Here is a 17,954-nt window from a genome sequence, read left to right as displayed (position 1 = left end):
AGAGCAGTTTCCCCAGGGATTAAATGCCGTTTCCTGGGGGTATTGAGCAAACATCTATTCACCCCAAATAGGGCCCCAATAACAGATGGAAGAAACAATTCCACCCAGGTCCCGCTTGGTGAAGAAATGAATTTATTGGCGTTTCTCACAGGAGCGTGGATGACCAAAAAGCAGCTTTCTCACTGAAAAGCTCACCCCAGCTCAGATGAGGCTGAATCTCTGGCGCTCCAAGCCCATCTTGCAGCCAGCCCCACCCAAGTGTTCCCGTGTCCAGCAGTTGCTTCCTGCCTATGTAACCTTGGACAGAGGCCCGTGACTCTTGTAGCTTCTTTGTGTGCCCGAGAGGATTCTTCCATTTGAAGGAAGTAGTTACACAACCCTGGGCCATCACTCCAGCCTCCTGACCCTTGCTCAGGTCACACTGACTAGTGCAGATGTGTCCTCCCAGGCAGGCAGAGTCAAATCCCTCTAATGCTCGTGTTTCTGGATCCCATCTCTGGCTTCTTGGCAAGTGAATAACTTTCCTCCAGTCTTCTTTTGTGCATCTCCAAGTGCCTAGGGACACACATGCAAATCAAGTCTCTGCATCAGCCTGACAACCTGAGGGGGAGTGCGTCTCAGACTTTCCCAATCGGAATCCTTGATATGTCTGCTGGGCAGTTTCATGCACTAGAAACTGTCCCATGCTTCAAAGAAGGTCAGCAGCACCCTGGCTCTGCCTTCGAGAAACCCATAGTACCTTCTGTCCCTGCTGTGACAATAGAGAAATGTCTCCAGAATTTGCCAACTGGTCCCTGGAGGCAAAATCTTCCCAGAGTGAGTGAACTGTTGGGTAACCTGAACTGAGGTAGCAGCTGTGTTGCCTTCTGAACGGAAGATTAAACTGCTTTTCAGCCCAGAGCTGACCCTGCTGTGGGTTCCTGTTGTCTCATGATCTTCGTGTAGCCCAGGGGTGTTTCCTGAGCATATCCCCAACCCTACCAGGCACAGGGGAAGAGCCAGGGAACTCCAAGGTATGATTCCTATCCCCAGAAGCTCACAGTTTCTCTGGGAAGACAGGACTGAGCTCTTCAGCAGAAGCAGTTGAGTCTTGCTGTGTTGATGGTGAAGGCCTCCCCAGAGCAAAGGAGTAGTGGACCAGCAGGGGAAGGGATCAGAAGCAACCAAGTCCAGAGAAGAGGACCAAGGAGACAAGGCTGAGTCAGCCAGGTGTCAGGCAGGTGGTGCTGCGGACATCCTCAGAGGTTGACACTGTAGAGGCAGAACTGTGCTGGGAAATGAAGGGCAGGCAGGCACCGCCATTGGGATTGGTGAGGGCAAAAGCTTGAAGGCTGGACAGGTGGCCTGGGGTGCAAGCAGAGCCTCTCTGAGTCATACAGAGGGGCTGAGATGCCTGTGCTGGGGGTCTACAGGGACTGAGAAACATGTAGAAGAGGAGACAGCAGGGGTGAGGTATTTGTTAGGACTCATGACCTCCCATCACAAATGTAGCAACCTTCTAGGACCAATCAGTCCTGTGCTAGAGCTGCAGGATCCTCTGAGCCCTTTGCCTGCCTCCTGGGAGCTGTCACAAGGAGCTATGACTCAGGGCCTCTCTCACCCAGGTGAGTCACACATCTGCAATCCTCTTGCAGTAAGAATGATTGCCTGAACGGTCACCTGTGGCTAGCTCAATCCCCTCAGAGCTCCAGGCTGCACCCCTGTTTCCTGGGACACCTGAGCATGCTGAAGCATCACTCTTTGCTCCCTTGGGAATGTCACACAGTACCAATGTGCCTCCTCTACATGAAACCCTAACATGTCACATGGCCTGTTGGATCTTCTGAACAGTCCCAGTTTCACCCATCAGAGTCCAGAGGTGCAACATGGTTTCATGTCTCTGTCCTCCCTCTTTCCACCTGTTCTCAGGAGCTACCATAGTAGTGATTTCCCCAGGGGAGCAGTATGAATTAGCCACCTCATCAGGGCTGGTGTCCATGAGTGACTCACAGCTGACAGAGAAGCAGGTGGCAAGATGGGATCTCCTAACTGCCAGCCTAATACTGCTGCTCAGGGACAGGTACTCTCTCACATCTTTCCTGCTAGCTTGGAGGGCATGCTAATATTCATTTGGGAGACCTGGGTTGACCAGTAGTCCCTACCTATAGATTCCCTGCAGCAAGACAAAAGCTACCCTTAGTAGCACACCTGGGTAAAGGGAGTGCAGGACAGCTTCAAGCCAACTAAAAGGGCAGACATAGTAGGGGTATTGGGGCCCTGAGGGCTATGAAGTAGTGGCACAGTCTTCTGAATGGTGACAGTGCAGCCATACTGTCTAGTGGGCCAGACAGTTCCAGAGTGTCCTCCACTGATCTAGACTGCCGGTCCCTGACACTGTCGGACAAGTGCTCAAGCCTACACTTGACTGTGCTCTGGGAAGAAGCATAGCAGAGCTCTGGAAAGTCAACTTCTCCAACCAGTCAGGACGGGCAGGGCAGGTGATGCCACCATGGCCATTGGCAAGGAATTGAAAGCCCAAACCCCATGGTCAGGGCTTCCACAAATTCCCAGAAACTTGAATCCTACATACAAGGACCACAGCACCCACACAGCTGTTATGGACTCATACTACTCTGGTCTGAGTATTTTTCTAATTTGCAGTGGTGCCCATTCAGCCAGTCCCAGTGAGCACAAGAGCCTAGACTTGTCACAGATACGAAGATTGCCACCAGCTCTCTCAATCCTCTTCATGCCCATTTCTGAGAGCAGACGCAGGCACCACAGACCTCTTAGATGCATCATCCTACTCTGTATCTCACTCAGTGCCATCCATCCAAACAGGTTGAAGAGTCCTGGGGCCAACGGATGTGTCTTGTGGAGCCTCCCATACTACTGGTTCTGAGTCCCACACCCAGAGCCTGGAAAGCCCATCTTAGACAGACAGACAGAACTCCAGACAATGTCCATAGCATATAGCATCACAGAATGTCTAGCCTGTACTGCTCATGGCACCCCACTCTGTCTTTTCCATATCTTCAGCCATGGAATGATGGGGTGCATCCAGGAGGAACAGACAAAGGTTGAATGTTCAGGCTGTGTGTCCTTTTTCTAGGACAACATAGGAGAAAACAGGAAGGGTGGTCAGGAACATACTTTGTCCCCTCTGCCTCAGGCTCCTTGGGTGACTGGCAGTCTAGTCCCCCATCTAGAATGACTAGCAACCTTTCCTGGTCACCAGTGATGGCCAGCCCCAGTGCTGAGAGCAGAGGGCACGATGATATTACTGAGGGCAGAGAAGTAATGGAAAGAACAGCTTTGCCTGGGTTCTTTCCTTAGGGGTTGAAAGTAATCCCATGCCCTTTGTGTGCTTCCCAAGCCCTGACTATGTATTCTCCCATGGGTTAGGCAAGGACTACTAGCTCTGTCTTGCCCACAAACCTTCCCCTACTTCATCTCAGACAGCACCCAGAGGTGGCCTTCCTAAATTCTGTGATCTCAGTCCACACTGGTGGCTACCCTGTTGTGGCCTGATGTGGGCTGTAAGGAAAGAAGAGAGATTTTCTTAGTGGTCATCCTCTCTCACTTCTTCTCTGCTCTCTCCACTTCTTCTGTCCATTGTCCCTTGGGTACCTTGCTCTGCTGCCACTCCCTGTCCCTGTCCAGTCCTCTCCCAGATCATATGGACCTAGCCTGTTGGCTCCCCTGAAGCTCAGGAGTGTTGATGGCAGCTCACAGTCAGGTACCTGAAGGCTCAGGGCCGGCACCAAGGAGTCTTGGAGAGGCAAGCATGATGAGGGAAGCCAAGAGCCCTGGGGAAATCTATGGAGGATAGGAAGCAGGCATCAAGGGTGGAATATAAGACTCAAATCACCACCTATGAGCTTCTATTTTTGCCTTCTCCAGAACCCTATTTCCTTGGCCCAGCCTGCTTCTTCCCAGCCACATAGGTGTCTGCATCACCAAAACTCAAATGTTCCACACTTCCTGGGCTGGTGCTCTTCTGCTTGGAGTATGCTTCTCTCCTTGTTTCCTTTTTAGAGAGGTTTTGTGGATGTCACCACCTCTGCAAGGCCCGCTCTGATACCCCACCACATCAGGAGCCTCTAGGGTTATCCTGTAGAATACGCAGCGTTCTAATCACTTTGTACTGCCCAACTCCCATGAGCCACTAGTACCTTAGCCACAATGCCGAGCACCTGGCATCCAGGGTCCACTCAAGCCTGGATGGGTAGGTGTGTTCTCAGGCTCCTCATAGAGTAGTGAGCAGAGGGGTGAGCAGGGAAATTTGTGGTGGGAGCCAGCAGGGGTGGGGTTGTCATGTCCAGATGTAGATTAGAAAGAGGACAATGGGGGATGATAGAGGCCCTGGCTGTCCCCTCTTTACAGAGGCTCTTGTTACAGGGGACCCCTTATTCCTAGTGACCATTCCTGTCCTTGCCCCTAGTATTTCTGCCTGTTGCTGGTCATCTTCCTGGTGGAGCTGGTGGCAGGCGTCCTGGCGCATGTGTACTACCAGAGGGTAAGTACAAGGTCCTCTTGCAGAGTTTTCTGTTGGTGACATGATGGAGTCACAGCAAGAGGTTAGGTTCGTGCTGCCTAAGCAGCTGGAGAAGGTGTCCCCATAAGTGTCTCTGTTTCCTGGGCTGATGGTCCTCTGCACCCCAGTTCCCTGTCGTAGATCTGGCAGATCTCTCTGCCTCTCTTGGTACTGCTGGGTTTCACGTGGGAACCCTGAGTGAGAGTTTCTCAGAGAGACCAGTTCATCCTTCTCCCCTGACCCCTCAGGGATCCCTAAACAAGGAACCCACCTGCTAAGACAGTCACTGAGAAGGGATCAGAAAGGGTCAAAGGACAGACTGACACACTGTCAAGACTGGAGTAGACCTTGCCAACCTGGATGGGTAAGATCAGAGATCTCTCTCTTCCCACGCTTCTGATTTCAGGCTCAGGATTTGAAGGCAAGAACAGGGTGACATAGGGATGGAATAGACAGTATGTCCCAACCAAGCAGGTCATTTGAAGCCAGTGCCCACATGGTTTTGCAGGGTCACAAGTGTCCACAGCTGTGGTCATCACCTCCAGATGTGTCCCCTGCCACATATCGAACCTCATCTGGTAATCAGAGTTCAAATCCACAGCAAGTTGAAGGCAGCTCCTATGAGACACAGCATGAGCTGTGTCATCCTCAGCCCCAGTATCAGCTCTGCCCCTCCTGTCAGCTCATGACACCCCGTTTGAGTCCTTCCAGTGTCCCGACGCCAGCTGGTGGGGATTGGGAGACACCTGGGTCCTAGAGGGAGGTGTGTGGGGGGGGGATCCACTGACACGCCATGCTCCCTTCCTCAGCTGAGCGATGAACTGAAGCGGCATCTGCACAGCACCCTGACTGAGCACTATGGGCAGCCCGGGGCTGCAGAGATCACAGCCTCAGTGGACCGTCTGCAGCAGGATGTAAGCTATGGAGAGAGATACAGGTTTACACCCTGCCTCTGTCTCTCCCAGTCTATACCATCGACCTCTGATAATTCACCCACCTTCTCTGAGCTTCTGCTGACACTTCCCTAACCTAAGCCATATAGCGGAGAGGTGCGTCACCTCTAGATGTGTCCCTTGACACCTCAGAAAGTACTCAATGAACTCTGGCTTCCCAGATACACCTCTTGCACTCTGGTCAAGCCTCACCCCCGCTGCCTTCCAGTTTGGGTCTCCCGACAGTCTCCTCCTGTCAATGGACTAATTTCATCCTTCCTCAGGAAGATGGGCACCAAGGACCCAGTGTTCTAGACCAAACCACTGTGGCTCAGAGCAAGGAAGTTTTCTGGTTGTGAGCCACTGGATAGCATCTGAGGGATGTAGGCCATCTATTGCAGCAGTGTGCACATGTAAGGAGCTGTGTGAGACAAAGCTTGGGCAGGAGCCATGACTAGCAGGTCTCACTCAGGGAGCCACAGAAAGTAGCAGGTGCTACTGGGCAGCTTTTCCTGGGTGTCTCAGAGTACAGAGTAGGGGAGGAGGGTCTGCAGGTGGCCTGGGGGGGAAACAGGGCTGCCACTGACCTGTCTCCATGGCATCAATGTGTATAACGTGGGCCTCTCCCAAGCTTGGGCAGTTAGTGTCCCAGCCAGCATCCAGGTAGGAAGGAATACGCCTGAGACAGTGGTGGGTCAGAGCCAGGGCCACATTTGGGCCACATGTGTATAAATGACACCCACATACCACAGGGACACACGGTGTACAACTGCCATATGACTCTCGGCACAGCCCACCCTAGTCATTGTTCTGTGTGTGCTGTCACATTCCCTGTGCTCTGTGCTCTCATGAGCTGTGGTCATGTTCTTATCTCACTACTCACGTGCATGCTCTGGGTGTGATATTACGTAGTGGGCATGCTCTCTCTGATCTAGCTGTTATATTGTGTGTATGCTCTGATCTTGTTGTTCCATTGTGCGTGCCCTCTGGGTGTCGTCTTGTGCTGTGAGCATGTTTAGTGTGCAAATTGATGTGTAGGCTCTCTGTTCACACTTACAGGTTTTGCTGACCCCAAACAAATCATTTTTCCCTTCTTCCTCTGTGTTCCTCTCAAGAACAGTAACATGGTAAGCCAAGTCCTCTGCCTCGTTCCTGGCATGGCGTAGGTAGCTAGAATTTGAGTTAAATATCCCTGACCCCACAGCCACAAGACGACTGTGTCATGCACTTTGTGCAAGGTCCTAGGACCTCAGGTCCTAGGATCTCAGGTCTTAGGATCTCAGTGTCCTGACTCAGAGGGGAGAGGTGACAAACATTAGTTCTTTGAATCACTTTGAATGTGGTAGTGCAGACCCACTGGGCTTCACTTGGCACTCACACTAGCCTCTGTAGTCAGTGCGGACTGGCCTGGGTCCTGCATAGTCTCTAGGACATACTCCATGTTCTTCTGGTCTCAGGTCTGAATTACAAAACTCAACAGAAATCCTGAGACCTCGAGCAAGATTGGTGGTTTTTTTCCTCCCAACTGAATGAACACAACATCTCCCCTTTGTGACCTCCCTGAGCTCTGGACCCTGGTTGTACACCCCAATGGCACCAAACCTCACAACTGTGAAAGCCCCACATCTGTCTGACCCCCATCTCTCAGATAATCCCTACCCTAGAATACCTGACAGAAGGTAGACATCAGGTGTCCTGCAGACAATGGCCCCAGAGAGACCCAGTCCTTCTCCAAAGGGAAATCACAGAAGAGAGAGGGGCCAAGTTAAAACCTGAATAGCATAACCCTTGGCCCTGGATCGCAGGGACAGACCCTTCTCACCTGAGCCTCCTCTCTCCTCTCAGTTCAAATGTTGTGGCAGTAACAGCTCAGCCGACTGGCAGCACAGCGTATACATCTTGTCTCAGGAAGCCATCGGTCGCCAGGTGCCCGACAGCTGCTGCAAGACAGTGGTAGCCCGCTGTGGTCAGCGGGCCCACCCCTCCAACATCTACAAGGTAGAGGTGAGTGCTGGGGTCACTTAGGGTCTAGGGGGGAGCCCCAGAAAGGCCAGCTCAGTAGGCAGGTGTAGGAAAGCAAGCACACTCTTTGGCATGGGATCATAGAGCCTGGGGCCCTCAAAGATCTGACAGGTAATATGCCATCTCAGAAGTCCCAGAAATCATGGCCTATCTGCCGGCGCTCTCAAAATGGCCAGGAGAAATTCTAAGGATGGCCCCTTTAAGCACTAACATCCCTCAGCCTCAGCTAACACAGGATGGCGGCCACTCATCCCCCAATCCTCCTGCCTATTGTTGGGCCAAGGTTTGAGTAACTGACCTCTACCTTACAGGGAGGCTGCATGGCCAAGCTGGAGCAGTTCTTGGCTGACCACCTGCTGCTCATGGGAGCAGTGGGCATTGGGGTAGCCTGTCTTCAGGTAAGTGAAGTAGGAGATGTCGTCCCTCAAACGTGTCTTGGGGAAAGTAGCTGGTGCTTTGCACATGCATGCCTGGCCCTGCCCTACCCCTGCTCCACCCTCCTACCCTACCTCCTTTCCCTTTGCAACCAAAGATGAACCACAGTGTCAGCCTCATTCCCCGGAGAGCCTTAAACAACTTGAATTTGTCAGGAACAGGGGGAACTAGGACAAGTCTGAGTGTGGGGTCAGGTATATAACATGTGTCCTGTGTGCATGGCACAGCCTGCTGGGATTGTGAACATCTATGTCAGGTTGTGTGCACGTGTGTGTTTAAGTAGCCTGTGTACATATGTGTGCATGTACCTGCCATCATTCCATGTGTATTCATGTGTTCTTCTGGGAAGATACACCCCGTCACCCTGACGATGGGCAAAGCTACTGTCTCCTCTCAATTCCTCTCCCTACATGCCCTGCATCTAGCCTTCGTCAACAGGGACCATCAAGGGACCTTAGAGGAGGAGCCTCAGATTCTGAGCAGGCACAGAAAGTGGCCCTGTCCACGGGTATACTCCTGCTTCCTTCAGATGGTGGGGGCTGTGTGGTGGCCACCCTTCTAGAAGGTCCTAGGCATCCTGCTGCCCTGCCTGGATCTCACACCCTAGTGCTGTAAATGACATCTCAGGAAGGGAAGGGGGTGAACATTCAGACACCAAGATCCCAATCTGACACTGGCTCCACATGACTTGGAGCCACTACCTACCTTCTTATCTTTCAACGTCATCTGCAAAATGAGGCTCATGTCCCCTTCCGCACATTGCCTGCGTAAGAGCCAGGGATGTGCAGGAGAGAACACGGCCCAGGCAGGGAGCCTGGCTCCCACATGCCTCTGTAGGTAGGTGCAGGCTGGCTTTATCTGATTCTCTGTGGTCTCAGATTCTTCCTCCTAATAGGTCCTCACCCCAGACCCAGGCTGAGCACACTCCTTACTTCCCAGATCAGAAAACTGAGACTCAGAGAATGCACCTCCCACCTAAACCTGCAACCATTAGGACCCTCGGCTCTCCCAAGTGCATTGCCCTACACAGAGGCCCATGGGAAGGAAATACATGGAGTGCTGATGTCATCTACCTGAGGAGACTCCCAGAGAAGGGATGTCTCTGGACCAAGGTCCACTCCCTGCCCAGTGGGACTGGAGGGCCAGCTACAGTTTCGCATGCTGAAAAGCAAGTCCCCAGCCCCTCAAGGGAGAGCCTTCTTGATTCTGCCATTGATGGTCTGAGTTACGTGATCATCTCTGAGTCTCTGAGGTTCCTAAAATGAAGCCTTCTCCTATGATGGTTGGGCCTAGCTGCCAAGCAGATGCAGGTTCCCCACAAAAGACGCTCATTGCTTTTGTTTCTACACAGGTCCATCATCTCCCTAAAATTCCCCAATGCTTCCTTGGTTTCCTCACTGCTAGACTAGAGGGCCCAGGGAGGTGCACAGCAGAGCCCTTCTTACAGTTTTACATTTCCCAGGATAGGCCTCTGCCCCTTGTAGGGAAGCCAAAGAAGTTCTGGGGCCAGGCAAGGCTGCTCCTCACTCCGGCTTCTGGAGGAATTTCCAGGTTTCCAAGGACCCAGCCCACAGATTTTTAGGGCTCTGCCTAATAAGGACACTGACCAGGCCTGGTTCACCTCAGTCCACTTCTTCCTGACCTTTGTACAAATTGTAGCCAAAGGTAATGAACCTGAGGGCCAGGCACCAGGCTGCAAATGCTCAGAGCCCAAGGCCAGAGCAGGTCAGTGCTACTAGCTGGTCTAATGTTCAGCGGCAGGCCACTGGGCAGGCAGTGTACTTACAGAGCGGAGTGTGAACCTCCCCACTGTATGACTCTGCATCTCACTCCTTGCCCAGGTTTTTCAGTGTTGTTCACTGAGCAGAGGTTGGTAATGGCCAAGCCTCTGTTAGAGTGCCCTCTAGTGGCCAGAGATGGGCATTAATCTGCCCTGTCCTGCAGGCAGACAGAAGCCTTGAGAAAGAGCCCAAAGGCATCCAGAAGTCTAGTGTTCCTCCCAGTCAGAGCAGACTCTAGGCCCCCACACACACTCTCTCTCTCTCTCTCTCTCTCTCTCTCTCTCTCTCTCTCTCTCACTCTCTCACACACACACACACACACACACACATGCACACACATGTACCAAGGCTCAGGATACCCTCCTAAGATGGCGTTCTTGTTTCTGGGAACTGGAGGAGTCTTGCTTGGGAATCAGAGAGTCTGAACTGTAAATGTGTCCCCATGTTTTGCTGTGTGACCTCTGGGAAACCACAGTCTCTCTCAAAGCCTTTGATTTCTTTATCTGTAGGGTAGAGAGACTGAGAAAGCATTTTAAAGCAGCTGTCATTGGACGTTGCCATGTAGGAGACTGGTCTGCTAGCACGGAAGGCCGAACTCTTGGCATTGAAACAGGATGCAGGTCGAGCATAAGGGCCATCACTGGCTACTCTCGTGCCCCTGAGGTACGTGTATAGTGCCCAGCACGGTTTGGAATCTTAGCAACCCTGTGCATCCACTGCCCTGAGATTTTGGTAAGGTTGCTATCTCACTGACTGGTCACCTTAAGCAGATGCTCTGAGAACTCTGGAAACCAGGCAAGTACAGGGCTGCCCACTCTGCTCTCAGCCAGGCGCCTGGTGGTGTGCCTGTCATTGCTTCACTGACAAGTTATCCAAGAAGCACACGCTCGGAGGAAACGGTGACATTTACTCCTTATCGCCTGTGCTCAAATGAATTGTCACCTTGGTCACCGGTAGAACCCCTTGGCAAACTTTGAACCCAGCCACCCAAGGCCCAGGTGATATTCCGTACATGTACATGCAACAGCCAAGGCAGCCACCAGACCTCAGTGTATCTTCAAAGAAAGCTCCCTCAGATTTCAGGGACTCCAAATGGAGCCAGAGATAGGGTATGGAGGGCTTAGGAGGTGGGAGAAGAAAGTCAAGTAGGGTCTTCCCCTGGGTCTAGCAGCAAGGTGGGAACTGAGGGAGGAATTCACAAACAGGCATCTGAGAAGCCTCTGAATATAAATGGCTCCACGGTGGCCTCCACAGCATTGTCTCTGTGACCTCTAGCTGGAGCAGGAGTTGGAAGGCTGAGGGGTTGTCCTCTGGGCACTCATTCCTCTCTTCAGCGCGTCCAGGCTTGCTGTGGCTTCACTGTGTGGCTCTACACACTGGGCAGTCACGCCTGTGCTCGCTCAGGCGGAGGGCTCCTGGGCCCATCTTATCCATTATCCATTGAATATGGCTAACTAGTCCCAGAGATGGAAAGTCACCGGCTGGTGATCACACAGCCACTGCGGCAGAGCCAACCAGGCCCCTCACTCCTGATGTCCCTTCTTCTCCACCAGCTTCCTCTCTTGTGGGTGGCTTCCACCCAGGAATAATCTTAGAAAGTAATTTATAGAACATCCTGGCTGGGAAACTTTGAAAAGGTTATAGTAAGTAGCCTAGGACTCTTTTTCTGGCCCTCCTCCTCACACCCAGAGGAGGCACCTCCCACCCAGGGGACGTGCAGAGGAGGCTCTAAGGCACACTGTGGGTTGGCTTTGTAGCAGGGCCATGCTCTACCCATGGAGATGGGGGCTTTCGTAACCATGGGGGAGGGACAGACAAGAGCAGGACACTGGTTTGTAATCAGGCAACATCAGTCTGTGGTGCAGATTCACAGGCAAAATGAAAACTGCCTTGGCCGTTCCTGAGACCAAGGGAGAATTCCTGGAGGAGGTGATAGATACTAAATTCTGAGGGGGTTTGACAAGAAGCAGCAGGAAATGGCTACAGGGTGAATGGGGACACAGGAGCAGTACCTTGAAAGGCCTGGCTGTCTCACACAGCCAGTCATGTGAGTCCTGGAGGGCCTGCTAGTCTCTCTCAGATGTGATGAGGGCTGGGTTCTAGCTTTGGAAGGATCTTGCCTGCCAGCACAGGCTTAGAGAGGACACAATTACCCCCGAGGTCACAGCCGATAGGTACCCAGCTGAAATAGCACCAACCTCAACAGCCCACAGGTGGGCTGCTAGTATGTTTCAGAGCCTAGAAAATGGAGGCTGGATCTTTAGGACATTGGAGTGTGCAGAAAGGCCACGTGGGCCAAGGCAGGCCTATCTTTCATGGTGTCAAGCCACTGGCTGAGAAGCCTTGTAAGAAACCATGAGCACCACAGTTCCCAGTTAAAATAGTCCCCCTGTGTAGCCAAGGGCCATACCCAAGGGAGCCCTGGGTCCTGTGCAAATTGAGTTGATGGCAGGAGCCAAACAGGAGATGGGCTACCTTTGCCTGTGCTTCACTCCCTCCAGGGATGTCTCTGTGCTGTCTCGTGTTACTGTGCTTGCTGCTTGGATCATCTGTGCTGGCTTCTGTGTCCCCTGCCAAAAGGAAGACACTGGGCTTGCTTAGGACCTAGTGAGCATCCTTAACCATCTGTTCACTTAAAGATAGGTGTGTGTGTGTGTGTGTGTGTGTGTGTGTGTGTGTGTGTGTGCTTGCATGTGCGTGTTTTCACATGGGTACACTAGTGAGGGCATCCTTTATCTCATCACATCGTGCAGGTGTGAGGAACATGTGTGCGCCTGCATGCACATGTGCACACCTGTGCACACATTACCAAGTGTGCACACTATTCTTCCAGCCAGCTCAGGATGATACAGGCACATGCGTGTATGAGTGCATGGACAAGTTTTGAGGAGAGTGCCTACCCCATGCACTTGCTCTGCCTGTTCAAGGCATCCACCTCAGAGAAAGCGCACACATCAGGGAGCTGGGCTCCTGCAAGACCATCGGGAGTCTGTGTGCTGAGGAGAGGTGGATTTAGCCCCCAACACACATAGGCCTGCCCTGTCTGTGCACATCAGAAAGACCCAGACAACCCATGGGGAAAGCATTCAACCCTGAGGTGGAGACAGGAGCTTGTCACAGTCCCTGAGTGCATGTCTGTGGATGGATGGCTGTGACAGTGCCTGCTTAAAGCCAGTAGAGGCGAGATAACCTCCTAAGCCGCCTTTGGGCTTCTGATCCCGAATCCCGAGGTGGATTAGCAGGGCTCTTAGCACAGAGGCTAAAGCCTAAAGCAGCATTTGTGGCCTTGGTTGTCCACCCTCTTGGGCCTAGGGCAGGGGAGTGGGAAGAAGATGAAGTGAAAAACCTGTCCTGGACAGCCTGAGGCTAACATGACAAGGACAGGCGGCTGCCTTGGGCTACACGCCTCTTCATGGGTCTATTCCTACTCTGGCTGGAGCTGCACTGGCACCCGGGCCTGTACATCCAAGGTCAGGTCTCTAGAATAAACCACGGAAAGACAGGGTAGTCCCTTACGCAGAGGCCCTCACCTTCATCCCTATGCCATGGGACAGTGTGGGACTGCTTGACACAGAGTAGAGACTGAGCAACTATATCGTCACCACCAGGGTCAGAATGACAGCTATGGGGTACCTTGGTCTGACACATCCCTGTCTCTTTGTTCTCAGGGTACCAAGGGTGGGAAGGAAGGAGAGAGGGCAGACACAGCCTCACGGGTGGGAAAGCAAAGACCATGGGGTGCAGAATACAGACCCCCCTGTAGTTCGGGAATGGGACCAATACAGGAAACTGGGCAGGAGGCACCCTCTGTATCTCTGTCCAGTGGATGCAGTCGGGGAACTGGTAGGTGGTCAGCCGGATGCCAGAGTCTCCCTGCTGATCTCATAAGCACTGAGTGTTCCTCCCAGAATTGTGATGGGCTTTAGTTTGGCTCTGGAGGCTTGGGGCAGCAGGAAGCAGGAAGCCATCGTAGAGAGACTAGACGCTTCAGACAGCTCTGGTGGGTGAGCTGGGATGTCATCACAGAAGACAGATAAACAGAGCTGCTTATAGAGAACCTCTAGGCCCATAGGCCAGTAGCACAAACTGGGTGGATGCTGGGGGTGGGGGTGGGGGAGAAGCCACTGGACCCCAATCCAGGCCCACAGGATGGATGCGCTATGTAACCATGCTCTGCGATTTGAGCCTATTCTAGCACAGAAGCCATACACTTTTGGGGAGCAATTCTCAGGGCTTGCTGCCCCACCCCCACCTCACATCACCCCCTTCTGGGTCCGGTGAGAAAAGCAGGCTCTTCCAGGTGGTCAGGGTACAAGGGGGTGTAGCTCTCCAGCCTTGTCCAGTGTGAGCCGCCCAGCACTCAGCCAGAAGCCTATGGGGTTCTTTCTCACGGCTCCCTGCTCTCTCTCCACCTGGCAGATCTGCGGAATGGTTCTCACCTGCTGCTTGCACCGAAGGCTCCAGCAGCACTTTTATTAAAGGATACCCCTGTGTGGGCCCACACCAAAGCCCACATCTCCACCCTGAACCAGGCCTGCAAAGTCAATGCTGGGGCCATGGACTCCCTCCACCTGTGCGGAGGCCACCAAATGCCTGTGATTGTGACTCCTGTGCATCCCGGCTGGGCAGGGTCCTCCGCTCACTCCTCCATTTCTAAGCACTCAGCCACTGCCGGAATCTTTGGCAAGGGATGGTCCTGGCAAGAGACAGACACAGCCCTTTGCCAGGCACCGGGACACTGGACTACGGGGAGGCCATATTCATCTCAGACTCTGGAATAGAAGATGTCAGATGAGTGCCTCCAAGACTCCTGCGGGGCTTGGCGTGCGCTTCTCATGGGCACGGGGCCCCAGCTGGGTCTCCTCAGAGAAAAGCAGCACTTTGGGCACACTGGGTTAGCTCACCCTTCCCAAAATCTAACTGGTTTTCAGTGTCCCCCACAGAACAGCCAGCCATGTTCTTCCTGTAAGGCACGGGGCAGGAGCCATCTAAGGTGGCATCTTAAGGCTGTGACGCCACCAGGACAGGGCACTAAGGAGGCAGGTTGGTTGCTACACTCAGGAGAGAGTCACAGGATGGCCACAAGCCCCAGCCTCTGGTCCTGGTCCCAGGCTTGACTCCCAAAGTGTAAAACTCTTCCCCAGCGGGGCATACCACAGTCTCAGCTGCTGAGGAGAGGAAACTGTGGGGAAGGAGGTACCCTGCCTGTACCCCATTTCCTGGTGCCCTGGGGACCCCACTGTTTCTCTTCCATGCACTCTCCACTTCCTTCTCCGCTATCCTGGAATAGACGCCATCATCCCCTCCTTTGTTCCCCTCTCTAGTCATGGAATGACACACAGAGGATATTTCGGGGAAGGAGGCTCATGTGTTAAAAGATACAGAAAGAAAATCCTAGAAAAATTAAAGGTTGGTAATAGGAATCAACTCATAGACAACCATAGGGACACCCCCCCCTGCTCCAATTACTATTACTGTAGGCAGCTTTGCACGCCAGGACTCCACTCCCAGCCTCTGCACCCCTATCCTGGGTCCTGCTCATCTCTCCAGAACAGCAGACCTCAGTTCCCACAGATCCTGCTGAGCTGGGTCAGTTGCTGGAGGGAGATGAGCTCCCACTCATACTTGGGTGGACCAAGGGCCACTGTTGCTGTCACCGGCATAGGTGGAATTCACTCTCAGGGCAGAAAGTAGCTGTGTGGACAGAGGGAGCATCAGGCTCTCAGGTCAGACACCCTCCTCCACTCTGGCATCTCGGAGGGGGGGGTCTACCTGGAGCCTGGACTGGCTTGCGTCATCCACCTGAAGGACCCTGGGTTGTCTGTACAGACAGTAAAAAGAAGACATTCCCAACACTTCCAGACTACACTATGGCTGAGAGAAAAACCTTAACTGCCCTCCATCTTCCCAGGACTCACGCAGATACTCAGAGGTTGGCTATGGTTCCTGAGTTTATAGAGGGAGGATTGAGGAGAAAAAGCTTGGGGCTCAGACCCTCTCCTTCCCAAAAAGACCCTGAGGGGGGTGATAGTGAGCAAAGGGATACTGTGGCCTCAGGTATCTGCTTTGGTAGGCTTCTTCAGGGAGAGGGTCAGAGGTGACAAGCGGGTGCCATTTTTACAGACTTGAGGCAGAGGTAGTTCAGGAGAGCACGGGACATGGCCACAGTCAGAGCTGCAGGGTGAGCGGACAGCCCCAAATGTGACTTCCTTGATCATACATCAGCCTTGGTGACAAGATGGGGTCAGAGGACATGAGACACATGGTAGGCCAGATTCTGTCCAGCAGCTGCGGAGAGAGGCTGCAGCCAAGTCTGTGGTGAGGTGGGCCCATCAGAGGCCAGAACAGGTGCTGCGTGTGGGGGGGATGTACAGAAGGTCAGAGTGAGGAGCCTCTGTGAGCTCAGAATCTGCCCCTCTGGGCAGCTTCCAAGGTTTTGAAGTCAGGGGGATAAATGGATTGGTTACAACCCTGTCAGCTTTGAAAACACTCCCTTGCCCATCGGCTTTACTGGGCTAGGGGCAAAAAGGCGAAAGAAGCAAGGGTGGCTGTAGCTGTTTAGGAGGAGAGCAGCCGGCTGTGTGGCTGCCAGGTGGCTCTTATGCCCTCCCTGGCCACTGCAATGTGTCAGCACCTCCCGAGGACTCCTCGGAACAGAATACTGCCTCCCCAGAGTGGCTCTAAGGAAGCCGGAGCCTCCAGGTGACCTTCCTGCTAAGTTCCCAGATAGCGGTGATGCCACTGATGGGCATCCACACCGCGCCACAGAATGGACCACGTGAGGGCACCGCCCCCTCCCTTCATATGTCAGAGCCCCCAAGTGCCCAAAGGCACGCAGGCCATCTGGCCTGTGTCACACATGGAGCAACTGGAGACTGTCCCCACTGGGTCCACAGAGAGGGTGGGATGAAGCCAGCCACCGAGTGGTTTACCAAACCAGCCACGTACGTGCCTCTCAACAGTGTGCACTCGACACACCTGCCGTACTGATCTACGACTTGGTCAGTAGGTCAGATGGAAGGGGACCCCTTGTACTCCCAGATCATGCCCTTTTCTCTATGCCTTGGGGTGGCTCTGCTGCCCCCTGGCCACTCTAGCATGTCCAGCTGGACATCAAGCCTCCCTCATCCTCCCCTCCTGCTCACGTACCTGTGAAACCTGCTCGTATCCCATGCCAGTACTGACAGAAATCCCAGTGGGCCCATCGTTAGGAAGCCAGATGGGCTCCTGGGTCCAGTTGGCCCAGGGATGTGAATTATCAGACATTCTACAAAGACAGACGTTGCCTTACCCTACCGCTTACAATGAAACTCCTATGTGGGTTGTGCCTCTCCACTGGTCAGTGTATGCTTGGTGCCTTGTCTTTATGAACTCAACAATAAAGGACTTTACCACGGAGCGCCTTCCGCTGATCTGGTGTCGCAAGGAGACCCTGGGTTCTCTGTTCACCTAATGCATTGTGTCCCCTGAAGCTTCCATGTTGGTCATGGCTTCCCTATAACACCAGCTGACCACACCGTTGGCAGCCGGCTGCCACTCATTCAGCATCTCACCGTCTACCTCTGTGGAATGATCTCTTCTGCTCGTGAGGGCCGTTAATCCCACACTCCAGGCGGCCGACAAGGGCAGGGCTGAAGCAAGTGTGTTCTGGTTCCAGCGTCCTGTCTTCAGTCAGGGAGCATGTTCACTCCTTTCCTGCAAGGCTTGCATGCAGCCTTCGTGACATGAGCCGGTACTGAATCTGCCTCCTCCTATGGCAGTACTTCAGAGGCTGAGGCAGGAGGATTGTTAAAAGTTTGAAACCTGACTGGGTTACTCAGTGAGTTCCAACCACCCTGAGCTAGAGTAACAGTTTGCTAAAATAAATACATAAACAAACAAACAAATAGAAAGAAAGAAAAAGGGAGGAGGGAAGAATAAAGGATGGAAGGAAGGAAGGAAGAATGGGAGGAGGGAGGGGGAGGGGAGGGAGGGAGGGGGGAGGGAGGGAGGGAGGAGGAGAATTCAGGATGTGTGCAATGACTCTGCAGGTTAAAGCTCCTGTTACATAAAGGCTCTGACAGCCTGGATTAGATCCCTGGAACCCAGTGAAAGGAGAACCTAGTCTCCAAGGCAGCCTTCTGATTTCCATGGACCCACTAGCACCTCTCTCTCTCAGTGAGACAGAGAGAGACAGAGCGACAGAGAGACAGAGAGAGACAGAGAGGAGAGAGGGAGAGAGAGAGGGAGAGACAGAGAGAGGGAGAGAGACAGAGAGGAGGAGAGAGA

The 17,954-nt window shown here is 53.2% G+C and overlaps 1 protein-coding gene across 1 annotated transcript in view; it reads left to right on the top strand.

The window, feature by feature from the left end:
- Tspan11 (tetraspanin 11) overlaps positions 1-17,116 on the top strand; it is a 38,318-nt gene extending 21,202 nt beyond the window's left edge. The window contains exons 3-7 of the mRNA XM_032905607.1: positions 4,424-4,498; positions 5,326-5,430; positions 7,294-7,452; positions 7,782-7,868; positions 14,106-17,116. Of these exons, the coding sequence (XP_032761498.1) occupies positions 4,424-4,498; positions 5,326-5,430; positions 7,294-7,452; positions 7,782-7,868; positions 14,106-14,165 (486 nt within the window). The 3' untranslated portion in view covers positions 14,166-17,116. The remainder of the gene's footprint in view (positions 1-4,423; positions 4,499-5,325; positions 5,431-7,293; positions 7,453-7,781; positions 7,869-14,105) is intronic.
- Positions 17,117-17,954: the final 838 nt, after the last annotated feature.

The sequence above is a fragment of the Rattus rattus genome, chromosome 6 (assembly GCF_011064425.1).
Source record: "Rattus rattus isolate New Zealand chromosome 6, Rrattus_CSIRO_v1, whole genome shotgun sequence".
In the NCBI taxonomy this organism is placed as follows: domain Eukaryota; kingdom Metazoa; phylum Chordata; class Mammalia; order Rodentia; family Muridae; genus Rattus; species Rattus rattus.
Note: the sequence above shows the minus strand (reverse complement) of the source record. Positions and strands in the feature narration are given on the sequence as shown.